Source organism: Balaenoptera physalus (assembly GCF_965194825.1).
Source record: "Balaenoptera physalus genome assembly, chromosome: 17".
In the NCBI taxonomy this organism is placed as follows: Eukaryota; Metazoa; Chordata; class Mammalia; order Artiodactyla; family Balaenopteridae; genus Balaenoptera; species Balaenoptera physalus.
In genome coordinates, this window is record NC_138895.1 from 18494623 (window position 1) to 18515642 (window position 21020).

Consider the following 21020-nt stretch of genomic DNA (forward strand, 5'->3'; position numbering starts at 1 on the left):
CATTTGAAATTCAAAATATGTACATATCTATTAAAAGTGAATAATTTTTCTTTTATTCTGATTCAGTTTAAAATTTTTACCTAAAACATATCTTTAATTCATTTACCCGATTTTAAAATGATTTTTCAATGACTAGGTCTTTTGGCTTTCAAATTACAGTATATAACAAACAACTCTGCCACAAAGAATACATTATCTCTCCCATTCTCTTCAAAATCAGTTCATACTCCAGAATGTTCCATCCATTATTCTTCCATTAATTCAGGTTCAAAACCTCAATAGCTTCTTTGTTTATCCTTGCTTTCCTAAGACTTATTTAACAACACCTCAAAACTGTTCCTTGCTATTTCTGTTGTCACCACCTTAGTCTAAAGCCCCTATAAACTCAGATTTCCTGCCTCCTAATCTTCCAGATGTCATCACTTTCCCAGTCTTACTGGCCAGACACCTTTGAATGGTCTTTCTTGTCTGCTCCATTTCTCTCTGCATTCTCCCCTGCATCCAGCTGATTCAACTTCAAAAATATTTTTCAGATCTGCCCTTTCTTTGTAATGTTTGCCAATGTCTTAGTGAAGAGTATCAATGTATCCCTCTCTTAAATTACCACAAGACCATCCTAATATCACTCCTTTAACATAAGACTTTCCCATTCAAACTATCCTTCTTGGGAATTCCCTGGTGGTCCAGTGGTTAGTACTCCGCACTTTCACTGCTGAGGCCTGGGTTTGATCCCTGGTTGGGGAACTAAGATCCCACAAACCGTGCCATCACCAACATGAACATTCTATAAAATGCAAATGTATCCAAGTCTATCCTCTGCTTTTCTGAAACCTCTTAAGAATCCCACTACATTGTACACCTAAAACTAATACAACATTTTATGTCAATTATATCTCAATAAAACTGGAGGAAAAAAAGAGTCCCACTACAATAAAAATTTTATAATTTTGAGTAGGACTCCTGGGACATACTGTTTATGAGCTGAAGTCACAATCCACCATTTACTATGTGTAACATTAGGGAAGTTAATTCTTTCCCTCTGTTTTCTTACTTCTTTAGTGAAAGTGGGGTAATAAGAACACAGAGAATGGTTGTGAAAATTAAAACAAAATTGTGTAGGTGCCCCCATTTGAAATGTAGAGATTGTCAAACTGGATAAAAAAACAAAATCCAACTGTATGCTACCTTCAACTATAAAGACACATGGTTTAAAAGCAATGGGATAGAAAAAACTATATCATGATAACATAAAGCAATGAAAGGTCAGAATGGTTATATAAATATCAGACAAAGTAGATTCCAGAGCAAAGACTACTACCAGTGATAACAAAGGTCATTTCATAATGATAAAGGGGCCAGTTAATCAAGAAGAGGATTAACAATCTTAAACACTTGGGTGACTTATAACAGAGTTTCAAAATACATGAAGCAAAAACTAACAGAACTGCAAAGAGAAATAAAGAATCCACAATTTAAGTCAGAGATTCAATACCTCTCTCCCAATAATTGATATAACAATGACCAAGCAGGCAACAGGAGGAATATAGTAGACCTGAACAACACTATCAACCAACATAACCTGATTGCAATGTTTTTAAAACACTCTACCCAAGAAGAGCAAATATACATTTGTTCTCAATTTCTCACAAAAAATTTACCAAGATAGACAATATTCTGGACCATAAAACAAGTCACAACAAATTCTAAGGAGTCAAGTGATGAACAGTATGCTCTCCGACCACAATGGAATTAAATTAGAAAATAATACAGAAAGATCTCTGGAAAATCTCCAAATATTTCGAAACTACATAACACATTTCTAAATAACCTATGGGTAAAAGAAGAAACCAAGGGGAAAATAGAAAGTATTTAAAACTGAATGAAAATGAAAACTCTACGTTTCAAAAGATGACACTGCTAAAACAGTACTAAAAGGAAATTTCTAGCACTAAATGCCTACACTAGAGAAGAAGTAAGGTCTCAAGTAAGTTAACTTCAGCTTTAATCTGAAGAAACCAGAAAAAGAGTAAATCGAACCTGAAGTAAATAGGGAAAAACATAATAAACATAAAAGCAAACATAAGAAAATAAATATAGAAAAATAATAGAGAAAAAAAATCAATAAAACCAAAAGCTGGTACTTCACAAAGATCAATAAAATTTGTAAACCTCTGTGCAGACTAATCATGAAAAAAAGAGAAGCCACAAATTACCAGTATCAGGAATGAGAGAGGTGGCATCACTACAGATTCTTAAAGTATTAAAAAGAAACAAGAGAATATTTTTTTAACAACTTTATGCCAATAAACTCAACAACATTAAGTTCTTAAAAGCCACAGTTACTAAAGCTCATTCAAGAAGAAACAGGTAACCTGAACAGCATTATACATGTTAAGGAAATTCAATCTGTAATTTAAAATCTTTCCACAAAGAAAACCCCAGGCCCAGATGGTTTTGATGATAAATTCTACCATACATTTAAGAAAGAAATAATGCCAATTTACAAAAACTCTTCCCAAAACTTGAATCAGAAGGAACACCTCTCAACTTATTCTATGAAGCTAGCATTACCTTGATACCGAAACCAGAATAAGATACTACCAGCGAAAACAAAATAAAACTACACACCAATACCTCTCATAAAGATAAACATAAAAATCCTTAACAAGATATTAACAAATGGAATCTATCAATATAGAAATGAGATAATACTTTATAACCAAGCATTTTATCCCGGGAAGGCAAGGGTTGATTCTACATTTGAGAGTCAATCAATGTAACTCACAATACTAAGAGATTAAAAATGGAAAAATCATATGACCATCACAATCAATGTAGAAGAACCATATGACAAAAACCAAGATCTATTCATGTTAAAACTCTCAGCAAAAAAAAATAATAATAAAAAAAATAAAATAAAGAAGAATTTCCTCAATCTGATTAAAGGCATCTACAGAAAAAGCTACATCTAACATCACAATTAATGAAGAAAAACTGAATGACTGCCCATAAAGTCAAGTTAGAGACATCTGCTCTCACTACTTTTATTCAACATTGCACTGTAAGTTCTAGCCAATGCAATTAGGCAAGAGAAATAAATAAAAGACATTCAGATTGGAAAGTAAGATTTAAAATTGTCTTTATTTACAAATAGCCTGTGGGACACTGACCAGAATCTTAAAAAAAAAAGAAAGAAAAAGGCTACTAGAACTAATAAGTGAGTTTAGCAAGACTGCAAGATGCTAGATCAATATAGAAAAATCAGTGTATTTTTGAAGACTCACAGATATAGAAAACAAACTAGTGGTTACCAGTAGGGAGTGGGGGAGGGATAATGTAAGGATGGGGGAGTGGAAGGTACAAACTACTGGGTGTAAGATAGGCTCAAGGATGTATTGTACAACATGGGGAATATAGCCAATATTTTGTAATAACTGTAAATGGAAAGTAACCTTTAAAATTGTATTAAAAATTTTTAGAAAAAAATTTTAATGTAATATAAAAGTAATCTGATATATTTCTCTCTCTTCTAAATTCTTAGGCACTGTGCAGATTCCCTATATTAGAGAGGCAGTTATTTTTAGCACTATTTCACAGTATCAAAGAAAGTTAACCTACAATGGAAAAAGTAGGAATTTTCTGATTTCTGTATTCGTACTTTTATTCTACATACTCTCATACGTGTATATTTATACACAAATGTTATACATATATTTCAATGCTTTAATATGTATAAAATAAAATATATAAAACAGAAAAATATCAGTGTATTTTTATACACTAGCAATGCTTAATAAGAATTATAAATTGAAATTTGAAAAACAGTACCACTTAAAATAGCATCAAAAATATGAAATAGAGATAAACCTAAAGATGAGAAATACCTGTCCACTGAAAACTACAAAATATTGTTGACAGAAATTAAAGAATATCTAAATAAATAAGAGATACTCTGTTCATAGGTTGGAAGACTCAGTTTTTCTAACATGTTAATTTTCCCCAAATTGAGCTATAAATTAATTGCAATTCTATTCAAAGTCCCAGCAAGGTGCTTTATAGAATGGACAAGCTGACTTTAAAATTCATATGAAAATGCAAAGGATGTTGAATAGCCAAAACAACTCTGAAAATGAAGAACAAAATTAGAGGGCTGGTACTACCAGATTATAAAGCTACAGTAATCAAAACAGCATAGTATTTGCATAAAGATAGGAAAATAGACCAACAGAACAGAACAGAGTCCAGAAATAAACAAACATATATATGGACAGCTGATTTTTGACAAAGGTGCCAAGGCAATGCAGTAAGGAAAGGAAAATCTCTTCAACAACTGGACATCCATATGCAAAAATATATACATATATCTTGTTCCATAACTCAACATATACAAAAATTAACTCAAAGTGGCAATTAGACCTAAATATAAGATCCAAATGTAAAAACTTAAACTATATAACATCCAGAAGAAAGCACAGAAGAAAATCTTATGACCTTTAACGGGGCAAAGATTTCTTAGATATAATACCAAAAGCAAAATCTATAACAGAACAAATGGATAAACTGGAGTTCATCAAAATTAACAATTACTGCTCTTCAAAAGACAATGTTAAAAAAAGATAAGCCACAAAGAAGCGGAAATAATTGCAAAGCACATATCTAATAAAGGACTTGAATCCAGAGTATACAAAGAGAGGCATCGCAGAAAACAGCAGAGTAGAAAGCTCCAATAAGGAACAGTGTTTGTCATATTATAAGTACTCAATAGACATTTTACCAAGGATTTTTAAATCCTATATACAACTAACATGCAATGAGACAATTATCTGGGTACCTCCATCATCAACATAATTGCTGAAAATTTACAAATCATCATTCCATTATACTACACTAGAATAGGTATTATAGTTCTCAAATTACAGATGAGAAAGCTGAGATTCTAAATTAGTTGTTCAAGGCCACACAAGCTGGATAATGCAGGGCAAAGATCACGCTTGGTAAATCTAGCAAGAATTTAAAAAAAAAAAAAAAAAGACCACTTCGCTTCAAGGCCACTGGGTAATACTGCCTCCCCTCAGTGATATCTATTCCAAAGTAAACCTTCTCAAAGTGCTAGTACGAGAGCAGTTTTCTTAACACTTAGCCGTGCACATACACAACTCATCAAAATAGGGAAATAAAGTAAAAAAAGAAAATATCACTTTATGTTATTCATGGCTCTCTTCCTTATACTCTATATTATAATAGTCTTCTGAGATTTGAGAAAAATCAAAACAATTCATAGGAAAAATAAAGAACTGGATTTAGGTTCTTAAGAGATACAGCAATGTTATAGTAACTCACGTTAATATAAGGTGTAACAAATTACTTCAGAGTTCAATTAAAAAGTGAGTATAAAAACAAAAGGGGACAAGGCAAACATTAAAATATTTTTTATTTAGGGCTTCCTTCGTGGCGCAGTGGATAAGAATCCGCCTGCCAATGCAGAGGACACAGGTTCGATCCCTGGTCCGGGAAGATCCCACATGCCGCGGAGCAACTAAGCCCATGCACCACAACTACTGAGCCTGCGCTCTAGAGCCCACGAGCCAAAACTACTGAAGTTCACGTGCCACAACTACTGAAGCCCGCGTGCCTAGACCCAGTGGTGCTCCGCAAAAAGAGAAGCCACAGCAATGAGAAGCCCGAGCACCACAACGAAGAGTAGCCCCCGCTCACCGCAACTAGAGAAAGCCTGCGCGCAGCAATGAAGACCCTATGCAGCCAAAAATAAATAAATAAATAAATAAATAATTTTTAAAATATATATATTTTTTATTTAATAGTCACACATTAAAAGTTCTACAAGTTGTTCACATTCTGTAAGACTCAATGGAGGAAAGAGGAAAGCATGTAGATAGATCACTACCTCCCATGAAGTATGTATAAGAAGACAATTCTACACCACCCTGAAGACATTAATCTCTATCCTGTGTTTCTCAACTCTGGATGCACATCTGGGTCATTTGAGAGCTTTAAAAAAATCCTGATGTCTAGGCCTCATCCAAGACCACTTAAATTAGAATTTCTGGGAGTGAGACTCAGGCATAAGTATTTTTTTAAATTTTAAAATCCCTTGGTGATTCCAATGAATAGCCAAGGCTGAAAACCACTACTGTAAGTGTGTGTGTGTGTGTGTGTGTGTGTAAAATATATATGCATATATATGGAAATTGCCATATAACTGGTTAATGTCCCAAGAAAATTAATGAGTTGGGCCTAGGTTTAAATTTTTCATGCCAGAGATAATCATTTATTTCATTAAAATACAGTTTATATCTCACTTAAAAACACTGGTAGACATGCATAAATGCAACGGACTTTGCTTTCCACAAAAAGGATCCAGACCTAGCCAATTAATATTAACAATAATTATTAATTAATACTATTTAGACTCATAAATACTATCTTTCATTCAAGAATATGCTAATTATTCTAGTACTCACTCTTTAAAAATGAGCAACAGGCTAAATGGTGTGGTCTATGACCAAAGCACCCAGAGCAGTAGGTGTAGGTTGGCAAAGGGATCTCTAGATCTCCTTAAAACCCAAGGGAATCTGGGACTGTCTAGAAAAAAGAATGTGGACCACAACAAACCTGGTCCATTAGAAGGGGAATTTAATGACACAGAAGAAAGTTAAGGGAGGGGAGGGGAGAGAAAGCTGGAGGAATGACCTTGAATAGGCGAGAAGGGTTGGGATTTAGTACAGAAATAGAGGGGTTGGCCTCTACAAGTCGTTCATCTGTAACTCAGAAGGGAAGGCAGAGTTGGGATTTGGGCTGGGATTTTGCTAAGCATGTACTAACCAAGGGGGGAAGAGAGTTGAGGGTACATACAAAGCATATGGAATTTAAGCTAGATAAAGAAACATGTGAGGACTGAGGGAAGTAAGAAATAGTAAAAAGGTGGTGGAATCAATGGATTTGTGGTGTGGAAGGACTATTGAAGTCAGACTACTAGAGGGAATGAAATAGGTGTCAGAGACGAATGAATGCTTGAGATTATAATCATGGAGGGTCTTGCAGTTATTGGTAATGATAAAATCAAGAATGTGATCACAGGAATGAGTGGCTGAAGGAGAGTGGAAGACAAGATAATTGGAGACATGCAAGAAACTGAAATGTCAGCATGTTGGAACAACCATCATTTAGACAATGATATCATCAAAAATTAAAACAGGATGAGTATTGTAGAGAGTGAAAGTGAGCCGTGAGAAATGTGATGGAATCACCCAGAGGTCAGCAAATGACTACTGTGACGTTACACTGGGGGTTAGTCTATTAACATGAAATTCAAACCTGGGGGTCTATCTCAAGGAAGAATACCTGGAATTGGCCATGAGAAGCAAAGAGGGCACATACTAGAGGAACCATGAACTGTAGAAGAATAAAATATTTCTTACCCTAAATAAGCTCAGTCTCATACAATAATAATGACCAACAAATATCATGGTACCACAGCACAGTAATGACTACAACTAAGAAAGTTGGAACCTGCTGGAGGCCCAGCAGAAGGAGCAGAGAAGTTTCACAAAGGTTTGAAAGATGTGAGATGTGTGTTCAAACCTGACAGATGTGAAAAAACATGAGACATTATAAGAAATGAAAACAGTTCAACATGATTAAGGGCAGAAAGAATGAGTATGAAATAGATATGATTAACGGGAATGGAAGAGGATCAGGATATAAGACTACACAGGTAGACCAAGGCCACTACCTTTTTCTCTGAACAAAAAATATTATGAACAAATTAAAGGGCTGCCCAGAAATCCTTCATAAAAGCCTCTAATATGGAATAAAATTGATGGATTTCAGTTTCATCTTATTTTCCTTACTTTGAAGGAGATGCTAGAAAACAAATAATCCTGTGCTTTATGAAGATTAACCAACTTTTAGAGAATCAATTGCTTCCACACTGTATACAAAAATTTATAATCATTATCATAATCTCCAATATCCAAGATTAAAAATGTGCCAAGGAAATTTGTGCACAACTGAGTTTTTAAAAACAGATTAATAGAGCTCAAACATAAATGCATTAGTCATAGATTTCTTTGCAACATGTATACATAAAAACATATATGTATGAGGCTATATAAAAATATAAATCAATTTTCCATTTAAAAGAATATTATAACTGAATACATAGATAACAACAAAACAGGTATATACAAATTTTATAAATGGTGAATCTTAGAATTAAAAATCATATTGGAAAAGACATCTCACTAAGTAACTGTTGTTATATTTTACTCTGTATCCATTTTTCTGTTAGCAGTTACTATGTAATGGAAAAAGCACAGTACTTGCGAGCCACAGAATACATGTTCAAGCGCTGGCACTGGCACTCATGAACTATAAAGCAAGTTACTTAACTTTTCCGTGCCTGAGTTTCTTAAAAGGAAATCAAAAATCCATATCTCATGTGGTTTCATTAAGGTTTTTATGAAGTACTGTCTCTGAAAGAGCTCTGTAAACCATAATGAGCTACAAAATTGTTTAGTTACAGACTGCAAAATATTTTTAGTAGAGAACTAAGAGCCTTTATGCCATCCACTACCCCCTCCCCCCCAAAAAGCACAATTAAAACCTGAGATGATAAATCTGATAGACTTTGATAAGCATGTCTCACCACCTCTCTTCAAAACCTTACCTTCGAATGAGCAGGCCCTCTTTCTTTCAGAAGTTTATACTGGGGTTGGACTCTATTGAAACGGGCTAACTCATTTACCAGACACATTGGAGTTTTCTCTTTGGGGTTTGCCATTTTATCTTGGAGAGAAGCTGTAAATAAAAAGGCTGTAAAGTTTTTGTGAAGAATGACTTTACAAAATGGAAGAAAAACTAGTTTTGACTTTTTTAGATTGAAATCAGATTGTATATTTGGATAAAATTATTTTCATGAATTTTATACAAAAATTTCAAATCACCTAAAGTCTTCCATTACATGCAACAGAAATATGTATCACATTTTCAACAATAAATTAAGGTAACTTTTTTTCCTAAGTACCTAAATTGCTCTCTATACATATATATATGATAACAGCATGCTTAAAGATTTAAAACAATATAAGATTATAATAATTTTTAATTGATCCTGTAACTTTCCTTTCCACTCAAGAAATTTTAGCATAAACACATAATTCTTATTCTTATTGCTATAAAACTAAATTTTATCTGCTTTTTCATCATTTGATCTTTCTTGTTTTCCTTCTCATTCTGAAGCAACATATTAATTGAAAAAGCTCCAGACTTGGGAAGCAAGTCCTAAGTTTAATTACTAGCTCTCCCAACTACTGTTTTTTAGTAACTTTTCTTTTTGTTTTTTTACTGAAACTTTGAAAAGAAGTAGAAAGAATAATTTAACAAATGACCATGCCCTTATCACCCAGAACTGAAATTAACACTTTCTATGTTTGCTTTGTCTTACTTTAAAAAAAAAAAAAAGAAAAAACAGTATTACATTCCAGTTAAGTTCCCTTTATCTTTTCCAGAAACTACCACTATGTGAATTTAAAATATATCCCTCCAGGATATTCTAAAATACACTTATATGAATGCATGCATATCCATGAAAAAATACACAGTATTGATATATGTAGTTTTAGAGTTCACATAAATAGTAATATAATAAACATATCATTTTCACAATTTTCTTCACTTTTCATTATGTTTTGGAGAGTTAACTTACATAGATCCAGTGCATTACTTTTAACTGCTGTATAATTTCCATCACAATATTTTATCATAAATTTTTTAATCTTCTCCCCACTGATAGTAGACATTTAGATTGTTTCCAATTCTTCACTCTTACAAATTAAAACACGCTAGCAAACAGCACTCAGAAGGACTGTACCAAATTACCTTCCCCTGGCAGCATGAGAATTACTATTTCCCTTCAACCTTGAAAACATGCAGTATAGTCAGATATTTTAATCTCTGACAATCTGATGTTTGACAAAACTTTGTTTTTGATCATTTGGGTTTCCTCTTCTGGGAACTGCTTCTGTCCTTTTTTCTATTGACTATTTTATGCATAATATCAATCTTTTATGGTCTGGGCCTTTTCTGGCTTAAGAAATCCTTCCCTAACCTGAAATGTCTTAATAATTTTTACTTAAATTTACTAAGCCTACTATTCTTTACCTATAAAATAAGAGTAATAATCTATCCTACTTAACTAACTCACAGATTGTTATAAGGTTAAGATTTTTAAATGTATGGTATTTTAAATTCTACCACAATTATTATTACAGCTTCAGAATATTTTCCTAACACTACAGTATTTTATCCTGTATTTTTCCTTCATCTCATTTACAGACATATTTAACTGCTTTTTAGTTTTTCTTTCATCTCCCATTAATCAATGTTAAAAAACACTTTAAAACCCAAGCATAAAACATGCAAATGGATTACTTCCTGCTCAGTTAAACTGTAGTCACAATATATAGGGAATACATTAAATAAATGGAAATAGCTGATTTTAGGAACTTCATCTATAAACTTTCTATGGCAAGGTTTAATGTAGAAAACAGTATTCTTTTTAATACTTTTAATTAACTTTTTAATACCCTCTACAGGACTAATAATTTGGTACAATAACTTGATCACAATCATTATGATTAAGAAATTATTTTATAACAATACTACACAAATACCTAATAAGGCATAAGTTTAAAAAAAAAAAATCTAAGCAATCAACTGTAGGACCAATACAGCTGACAGCTAATTCTACAATTAAACCATTCTAAGTGGCTTACAAACCAAAAATAAATAAATAAATAAACCTAGTAATTATTACTTTTTGGAACAGCACAAAAAAGGCAAAGAATATTAGTCAAGAGAGGTTGAAGAAATCTGCATTTTACTTATTCCATTGTATATCATTCAAATAAACATTTTATAAACTGTACCAGAAAGTCAGTCATTACATAAAATACAAGGTGACCTGGTACTATAATCAGTTTTGGTCCTTGCATACCATGGCATTAAATACTCAAGTACAGTAGACAACACAGCTACCTCAATATCAAAAAGCAAAAGAAGAATGAAAATGAGAAAATACTGAAGGCTGGTAAAAATGAGTCAATTTTGCATAACACTAAAATAGCATTTATACTGCTACTGTAACAATTTTCATAACTTAGTAATGCTGCATATTCATCTATTATGATGGAAAAAATATTAGGAGCATAGCAAGAATAATGTGACAATTTTACAGTATAAAAATTAATAGCCTAGGATTTAAATATGTTTAAATGTGATTAAAATGATAAGTTTATAGCTCTGTAAACTTGGTAAGAAAATCTGATCTAAATTCTTTAAAGGAAAGTGCTAATAACATGGTATTAAACTTATATTCCATTAATTCTAACTTTCTGCTTCATAAAAATAACATGAATCCAATAATGGACTCATGGAATCCATTAATGAAATCCCACAATGGATTTAATGTGTGATTTAAGTTTTGGTGTGAAAGGTGTGCAAAATACATGTACAATCTCACTTTGATAAAACTTTATAACTAAAACCCAAACATTTAAAGTTGGTAAATTTAAAAATAATTAGTTCTCGTTCATATGTTTTATTTTACAAAATGATTAAAATTTTATTTTCCATAGTTGTTCCTCTATTCAATCTGAAATCTTATTAGTATTAACTACTTGACAGAGATCAATGGTAGAGAAGTAATATCAAAATTAAACCAAAATTTTGACAAAATATCTACAAAATTATAAAACAAATTGGTCTATAGAAATTGGGATCTATCAACTTAATTTATATATTACTTTTTAGAAAAGTCAACAAGTACAAAAAGTGAGAAATATGTACACTGTTGCATAAGTATACATTTTCAAGAGACTTAAGAATGTCCTCAATGAAGCTATTTTGAAACAGGCTTCAAGTCAATTTGGTGGCTGGAATAGTAGATAACTACTTAGAAGTAAATAAAATTAACGATAATGAATTTCACAATTCTAAAACTTTGCTTTTGAGAGAACAAATGCCATCTATTTAAGAGCCTGTTTTGGATATCTCTGCCACTGATTGATATCTACGTAACCTTGAGAAAGTACTTAAATCTCACTTTCCTGGACAGTAAAACAGAAATAATAGTTGTTTTTATATTAGTGGATTATGGTATTGGTTGAATGAAATGATGTAAGATACTATTAACAATAAGAATGCATTATTATTCTGCTTATAAGTAATCTGTTAAAGCACACTATCATCAAATATGCATACAGTGATATGATTTTATAAACTTTTTTCATGGTTTCCTAAGCTAAAATATTCTGAGTTAAAATGTTCGTTAGGATAAATTGATTTTATTCATACAAATATACTTCTTTAATATTCTATAAAAAGCATGTATTTGTTATTATTTTTTCCACTGACTTACTATAACATATTAAGTTTGTTTCCACTGAAAAATCCCCAAGTGTGATATAAATTACACTTAAGATTTCTCATATTTTTGTTAGGGAATATTCTACCTTTATTGACATAAAATTTGTTTACATGTAACTCTCCGTAACTTTGATAAGTAACACTGGTAAAACAGCTATTCATAATAACAGGATCTGCACATTCAGCAAAACAGAGACATAACTCTTTTGAGATAGATTGTTTTTATATCTTTATAAAATGTCCTGGACTCTGTGGGACTTGAATCTTCAAAATATACCAAGATAATACAGTTCACAGTTTTCAATTAACAGGCAAAATCCCTGTTCCAAAGGAGCTCAGAGTCTGGTAGAAAAACAGACACATACAAGAAACAAATACACTAAACTACAACATGAAAAGTTCTGTAGTAAGGCTGTTAGAAGGGACTCCTTAGGTGAACGGGGTGTTGAAAGGTAGGTTTCAAGAGGTGCTGATTAGATTAGTTAAGGAAAGTAGGCATTCACCAAGTTAGCAAGGAAGGAAGAGAGAAAGACAGTCCAGGCTTTTCCAGAGCACACATGCAGGAGAAACCACAATAAACACATCACATTCTGGCAAATGCAAGTAGATCATTAGCAGACTATAAATGCAGAATAGGATATAGCAGAAAAAACTGTGTGACCAGAATCCAGGAAAACACCAAGTTTCCTAAGCCAGAACTTAGAGTAGCAACATTTTTAAGGTAGTTAAATCACGGCCAGAGCTGTTGCTAGTAAATCATAGTCTACCTCACCTGCCAAGGCAAGTCTCTCCACAGAAGAATCCGTTTCCATCCCTGGTCCCAGAAAATGACTTGGACACAGTTTCTATGTCTCTTTGCTGGCTCCCCTTTCCCTATTCCCTGCTATTGGAAGGGACTCTTCCTAATTCCCAAGTAAAATAAAAAGAAAGAAAACAGAGTCAAAAAAGCAAGGAATTTACCTTCCAAAGGTTCTTGCCTTCTAGCAGAAATATAACTGTCTGTCCATAGCTGTAACTAAAACAAACCTTATAACTTCAAATTAGACCATAACCTAAGGTGGTCCAAGCAAAATCACCACCCAAGGATCAAACTGCTGTATTATAATTGTCTGTTAATTAAGAAAAATTAAAGTTCCTATCTCATATAGACACAAAAATAAATTCCAAAAGTATTAAAATGAAGAATATAAAAATATGACAAAAGCACAAGAACACTTGGCTAAATATTTGTCATAATCCTGTAACATAGAAGGCTCTTCTAGATAAGAAACCTAAAAGACATAATGGGATAAACTGACAGATTTAACAATACAAAAAATGTAAAACCTCTATAGAGCAGAACACACCATGAATGACACTAAAAAACAGTCAACAAACTAGGGAAGAAATACTTGTAACATGTGAAGAAAAACTGAAGAGGATAAAAATAAAATCCATAAAATATGAAGATGACATAAATCAATTTTTTTAAAAAATCCAACAGAAAAAAATGTACAATCAATTCATATAATGTATTGAGTAAACACATCTGTTCAAAAAGCTAGTGTTAAAAGAAATAAAAATTTGAATTCCAATGAGATATAATTTACCCCATTAGACTGATAAAATGAAAACAAAAATCATATAAGTATTAACAAGGATGTGTGAAAAAGGGTGCAAATTCTATTGATACAAACATAAATAAGTACACATTTTTTGGCAGGCAATCTGGGAATATTGATTAAAGTTTTTCAATTGCATCTACCTTTAAAACAGAAATTGTACGTTTAGGTAATTCATACTGCAGGAGGACTCGCATAAGATACACAATGACAACCTACATAGCAAGACTGTAATTGCAAGAGCTCTAAACAACCTAAATATTTATCCATCAATAATTGACTGGCTACCTAAGCTACGATGGACGATGCAGCTTTGAAAAAAGAATGACGTAGTAACATGGGAAAACATTACAAAATGTTGAATGAAAAAAGCTGTAACAGCTCATTGTCTAATCTTATTTTTATTTTCTTTAAATCAAACGTGCATGCATTAAAGAAGCGGGGCTGGCAGCAGGGGGGTGTCCACTTTCTGCTTTGAAGTACTGCATTGTTTTACCTTTTTGTTTTTACTTTTTTTGAATATGCGTAACTTTTATACCTAAAAAATTATTTTACAAAGCCATACCAAATGTTGGAAACAGTTTACAGTGGTAAGTCTTAGACTCTTAATTACTGTTGTCCTTTCTACAGTATGTACCAAGGTTCTGACAGAAAGAAGATGCCCAAGGACCTGATTCAAAGCAGACCATAGTGTCACGCCTACAATCTCTGACTTTTCCATAGTGTCACGCCTACAATCTCTGATTTTTCCAATCTCTGACTTTTTCCAAGTGAAGCCACCTTGGGATTTAAACACTGCTAAAACATAGTATGGCCTTACCAACATTTGGTACGGTCAGTCTCCTTAACTCTAGCCATTCTAATTGGTGTGTAATGGTCAGTCTCCTTAACTCTAGCCATTCTAATAGGTGTGTAATGGTATCTCACTGTGGTTTCAATTAGCATTTCCCTCAAAACTAATAATGTTGAGCATCTTTTCATTTGTTTATATGTTATCTACATATATATACATATATGAAGTACAGTGTCTATCTGAATATTTTTAATTAGGTCATTTCTTTTTCTTCTTGTTTTATCTGAGGAGTTCTTTGTATATTCTAAATACAAGTCATTAATCAGGAATATGCTTGGCAAAAAATTTTTCCCAGTATGTGGCGTCTCTTTTCATTCTCTTACCAGAGTCTTTCAAAGAGCAGGCTTTAATTTTAATAATGTCTAATGTATCAATTTGTTCAGTTATAGATTGTGCTTTTGGTGCTGTATCTAAGAAATCATTACCTACCTGAGGTCTCAAAGATTTTCTCCTGTGTTTTCTTCTAGAAGCTTTAGGTTGCAAAGTTAGGCCTCTGAACCATTTTGAATTAACTTTTCTACATGGTGCAAAGTATGGATTAAATTTCATTTTTTGTATATTGATATCCAATGTTCAAGCACTATTAGTGGAAAAGGTTATATTTTTCCCACTGTATTGCTTTTGTGGTTTTGTCAAAAATCAGTTATCTAGGGGCTTCCCTGGTGGCGCAGTGGTTGAGAATCTGCCTGCCAATGCAGGGGACACGGGTTCGAGCCCTGGTCTGGGAAGATCCCACATGCCGCGGAGCAACTGGGCCCATGAGCCACAACTACTGAGCCTGCACGTCTGGAGCCTGTGCTGCACAAAAAGAGAGGCCGCAACAGTGAGAGGCCCGCGCACCGCGATGAAGAGTGGCCCCCGCTTGCCGCAACTAGAGAAAGCCCTCGCACAGAAACAAAGACCCAACACAGCCAAAAAAAGTAAAAATAAATAAATAAATAAATAAATAAAAATTAAAAAAAAAAATCAGTTATCTATATGTAAGTATGTTTATTTCTGGACTACCTATTCTGTTTCATTGATCTGTTTGTCCACCTTTATGCCAATGCCATTTTTACCATAGCTTTATAAAAATTCTTGAAATTAGGTAGTGTTGGCTCCCCAGTACTGTTCTTTTTCAAAGTTGTTTTAGATATTCTAAGTTCTTGCAATTCCATGTGAAATTATTTTAGGCAAAAATGCCTTCAAGGATTACAGTAGAATTCCCCTGAATTTACAGATTAATGTGGTGAAATTTTAACAAAGTTGAGCCTTCCAACCTGTGTACATGACATATAGTCAATTCTCATTACTGAGATGATGATATCTCAATGACAGCTTTGTTTTTTAATGTTCCCGCAAACAGTGAACTATCAAATACTGAATCACTGCTTCTGGGGAAATAAAGGGTTAGGTTCCTGTAAGCCCCTGGTCATAACGTTTTTGTTAGTCAATTAATAAATAACCCTGTTTTATGTGTGTTTCTGGCTAAAATCCCTTACTTAATATATACTGTTGAATCACTAATATTGAACTCACAACTAACAGTAACTCCTGCCTGAATGAAGTTTATCTAAACACATACATCTTACCCCTAAGGCATATCACAGCCTTTTTGTGCTTAGGGACACTACAAAGCACTTCAGCACTATGTTTGGGGGCCATTTTAAACAGCCAAATCACCAACAAAAAGCAGAAAAATGTGAAAAATGTGACACTAAATAAACCGAGAAAAGGACGTTCACTTATAGCAGGAGAACTGAAACAAGAAAGCAGAGTGTCACCTTGTTCAGCCTCAGTTCAGATTGCGCACAAAGGGCAACTCAAATTTTTCACCACCCTACACGTGTCAGCAAATGATCACAAAAGCGCTGCAAGTATTATTTTGGGGTTACATATAAATTTTAGCAAATAGACCAATTCACAAATACAGAATACATGAATAATGAGGATCAAATGGATCTCTCAATTTACTTAGGTATCCTTTCATTTCAGCAGTATTTTATATTACTGAACATAAATATTCTTTAACTTACTTTGTTATATTTATCCATATATGTATTTCATATTTTTGATACTGTTGTAAATGGGTTTTTTTTTCAGATTGTTCCTTGCTAATGTATAGAAATACAACCAACATTTGCATATTGATCTTGTATCCTTCAATCTTACTATACTTATTCATTAGGTCTAGTAGAAGTCTATCAAATTTCCTACATAGAAAATCAGGTAATCTATGAATTAGGACAGTTTTATTCCTTTCTTTGCAATGTGAATACCATTTATTTCCTTTTCTTGCCCTACTGCACTAGCTACAACCTCCAGGACAATGCTGAATAGGACTGGTGAAAGTAGACATCTCTAACTTGTTTCTAATTTTAGAAAAAAAGTGTTCAATCTTTCCACCAATAAGTACAATATCAGCAAACAAAGTTTGTCATGGATGCCCATTTTCATACTGAGGAAGTTCATTTCTATTCCTGGTTTACTGAAGGCTTTTGTTTAAATCAGGAATGGTTACTGGATTAGTCAAATGATTTTTCTGCATCTATTGAAATGACTGTGTGCTTTTTACTGTTTACTTTGTTAGTGTGAGGAATTATATATATTATTTGATTTTTTTGAATGTTAAAGCAACATTACATTCCTGGGATAAACCCCACGTGGTCATGACATAATATCCGTTTAATATTCTGTTGAATTTGATTTGCTAAAATTCTGTTTAGATTTTTTACATCTATGTTTGTGGGTAGTATTGTTCTGTAGTTTCCTTGGAACATCTTTGTCTGGTTCTGGTACCCCAGTAATGCTGACATCAAAGTCTTTGGAAAACATTCCTTCCGCTTCAAATATTTTTGAAAAGTTTGTGTAGAATCGATATTATCTCTTCCTATAGTATTTAGTACAATTCACCAGTGAAACTATCTGAACCTGGAGTTTTCTTTGTGAGAACATTTTTTAAGTACAAATTTCAGTATCTTTAATACATATAGGGCTATTCAGATTATCTCTTATTTTCTTCTGCTTCCTTTGGGATCTGTTCTTTTCTACATTATTAAGGTGGAAATTAAAGTCATTTATTTGAGACCTTTCTTCCTTTCTAGTATAGATACTTAGAGCTACAGATTTCCCACTAAGTACTGTTTTAGTAGCATCTTCTCAAACATTGTGTTCTGTTCTTACTCAATTTAAAATACTTTATAATTTCCCTTTTGATTTCTTCTTTTAATCATGAATTACTTACAAGCATGCTATTTAATTTCCAAATATTGGGGATTTTCCAAGGATCTTTCTATTAATGATTTCCAATTTAACTGCACTATGATCTGAGAAGATTCTTTGTATGAGTTGAATCCTTTTGAATTTATTGAGACTTGTTTTATGGCCCAGAATATAGTCTATCTTGGTAAATGTTCTGTGTGAACTTGTGAACAAATGTGTATTCTGCTCTTCTTGAGTAAAGTGGTCTGTAAACGCAGCCAGGTCAAGTTGACAGTGTTACTCAAGTTAACTATATCTTTGTAATTTTTCTGTCCATTAGTTATATCTATTATTGAGAGGAGTTACTGAAATCTCTGACTATAATTGTGACTATTTCCTTGAATTTCTATTAGTTTTTGCTTCATTTGTTTTGAGCTTAGGTACATAAATATTTAGCATCGGTATGTCCTCTTGATTAACTGATCCCTTTATTGTTATGAAATGATCTGATTTTTACCAGGTAATAAATATTCCTTGCTCTCAAATCTACTCTGATATTAATAAAACCAAGTTTTATTAAAGAAACTCCAAGTTTCTTTCAACTAAGTTAGCATGTTATGTCTTTTTCATTATTTTATTTTTAACCTATTTGTGTTTATAGTTACTATTTCTTACAGGCAGATATATGGTTGGGTCTTGCTTTTTAATCCAATTTCAGCATTTAAATTGAGACGTTCAGACTACTTACTTTTTTAAAAATATCAAACGCTACACAAATTTATGTGTCATATTTGTACATCTTCTCTGTATCATTCCAATTTTAATATATGTGCTACTGAAGCAGCACTAGACTATCTACATTTAACGTGATTATACATAACATTAGGTTTGAGTCTATCATCCTACTATTTATTTTATATTTTTCCCATCTGGTCTTTGTCCCCTTCATCTTTTTGTGGTTTCTGCTGAATTATTTTGTATATTCAATTCTATCTACTTTTTTTGGCTTATTAGTTATAACTTTTTTTTTTAATTTATTTTTTCTGGCTGCATTGGGTCTTCATTGCTGTGCACAGGCTTTCTCTAGTTGCAGCGAGCAGGGGCTACTCTTTGTTGCAGTGTGCAGGTATCTCATTGTGGTGGCTTCTCTTTGTTGTGGAGCATGGGCTCTAGGCATGCAGGCTTTAGTAGTTGCAGCACGCAGGCTTCAGTAGTTGTGGCTCGCAGGCTCTAGAGCGCAGGCTCAGCAGTTGTGGCACACAGGCTTAGCTGCTCCACGGCATGTGGGATCTTCCCGGACCAGGGCTCGAACCCGTGTCCCCTGTATTGGCAGGCAGATTCTTAACCACTGCACCACGAGGGGAAGCCCAGTTATAACTTTTTGTTTTGCTCTTTTACTGGCTGCTTTAGAGATTATTATATATACCTTTAACTTATCATAGTCTACCTTTATATTATACCACCTAATCAAGGGCATTAGAATCTTTAATAACATCCTTCCCCTTCTCCCTCAACCTTCAAGCTACTGTTATTATGCATTGTACTTTTATGTAAAAGCCACAGAACACCTTAATATTTTTGCCTTAAACAATCAACTACCTTTTAGAAAGATTAATTAAAAAAACTTATACATTTACCCAAGTAATTACCATTTCTGCTTTTTTCATCTTTTTCATTTTCCTGCTGCCTGAAGGACATTCTTTATAATTTTCCTTGTAGTGGGGGAGTATTGAGTAAGGAATTTGCATAGACATTTCTCCAATAATGATATACAAACAGCCGACAAGCATATGAAAAGATATTAAAATCACTAGTATCAAAGAAATGCAAATGAAAACCATAAGATACCACTTCATACCTATTAAGATGGCCATTACCAAAAAAAGAAAGAAAGGAAGGGAGGGAGGGAGGGTGGGAGGGAGGAAAAAAATAAGTATTGGTGAGGATGTGGGGAACTTGGAATCCTTGTTCATTATTAGTGGGAATGTGAAATCGTGTAGCCACTATGGAAAACAGTAATTAAACACAGAATTACCATAGGATCCAGCAATTTCACTCCTGGAAAAATAGACCCAGGACAACAGAAAGCAGGGACTTGAACAGATATTTGCACTCCCATGTTCACTGCAGCATTATTCACAACAGCCAAAAGGTGGAAGCACCCCAAATGTCTACCAGTGGATGAGTGAATAAACAAAATGTGGTATATATATAAAATGGAATATTATTCAGCCTTAAAAAGGAAATTGTGACACGTGCTATAACATGAATGAACTTCGAAGACATTATGCTAAGTAAAATAAGCCAGTCACAAAAGGACTTGTACAATTCCACTTATACAAGATATCGAGAGTAGTCAAACTCATAAAGACAGAAAGTAGAATGGTGGTTGACAGGGGCTGGTGGATTGGAGAATGGGGAGTTAGTGTTTTAATGGGTACAGAGTTTCAGTTTGGGAATATCAAGAAGTTCTGCAGATGGGTGTTGGTGACGGTGATGGTTATATATACAACACTGTTCAGCTACTTAGTGCCACCATACACTTAAAAATGGTTAAAATGGGGGGACTTCTCTGGTGGCGCAGTGCTTGGGAATCTGCCTGCCAACGCAGAGGATACGCGTTCCAGTCCTGGTCTGGGAAGATCTCACACGCCACGGAGCAACTAAGCCCATGCGCCACAACTACTGAGCCTGCGCTCTAGAGCCCATGTGCCACAACTACTGAAGCCTGTGTGCCTAGAGCCCGTGCTCTGCAACAAGAGAAGCCACCACAACAAGGAGCCCACACACCGCAATGAAGAGTAGCCCCCGCTCGCTGCAAATAGAGAGAAAGCCTGCGTGAAGCAACAAAGACCCAACTCAGCCAAAAAAAACAAATTAATTTTAAAAAAGATGGTTAAAATGGTAAATTTTGTTATATATATTTTTCCACAATTAAA

The 21020-nt window shown here is 33.5% G+C and overlaps 1 protein-coding gene across 16 annotated transcripts in view; it reads right to left on the bottom strand.

Moving 5' to 3' along the window:
• Positions 1–21020, bottom strand: part of STAU2 (staufen double-stranded RNA binding protein 2) — a 302893-nt gene that overhangs the window by 262430 nt on the left and 19443 nt on the right. For 10 of the 16 annotated variants that reach the window (XR_014255312.1, XM_082432602.1, XM_082432604.1 and 7 more), the window contains 2 exons: positions 13220–13349; positions 8690–8835 (listed from right to left, as the gene is read on the bottom strand). The exons of 3 other annotated variants lie outside the window; for them this stretch is intronic. Coding sequence is in view for 11 of the 13 variants with exons in the window: in XM_082432602.1 (XP_082288728.1) it covers positions 8690–8835; positions 13220–13259 (186 nt within the window). In the remaining 2 variants the exon portion in view is untranslated. The remainder of the gene's footprint in view (positions 1–8689; positions 8836–13219; positions 13350–21020) is intronic. 3 more of the 16 variants (XM_082432607.1, XM_082432608.1, XM_082432597.1) reach the window with 3 other exon arrangements.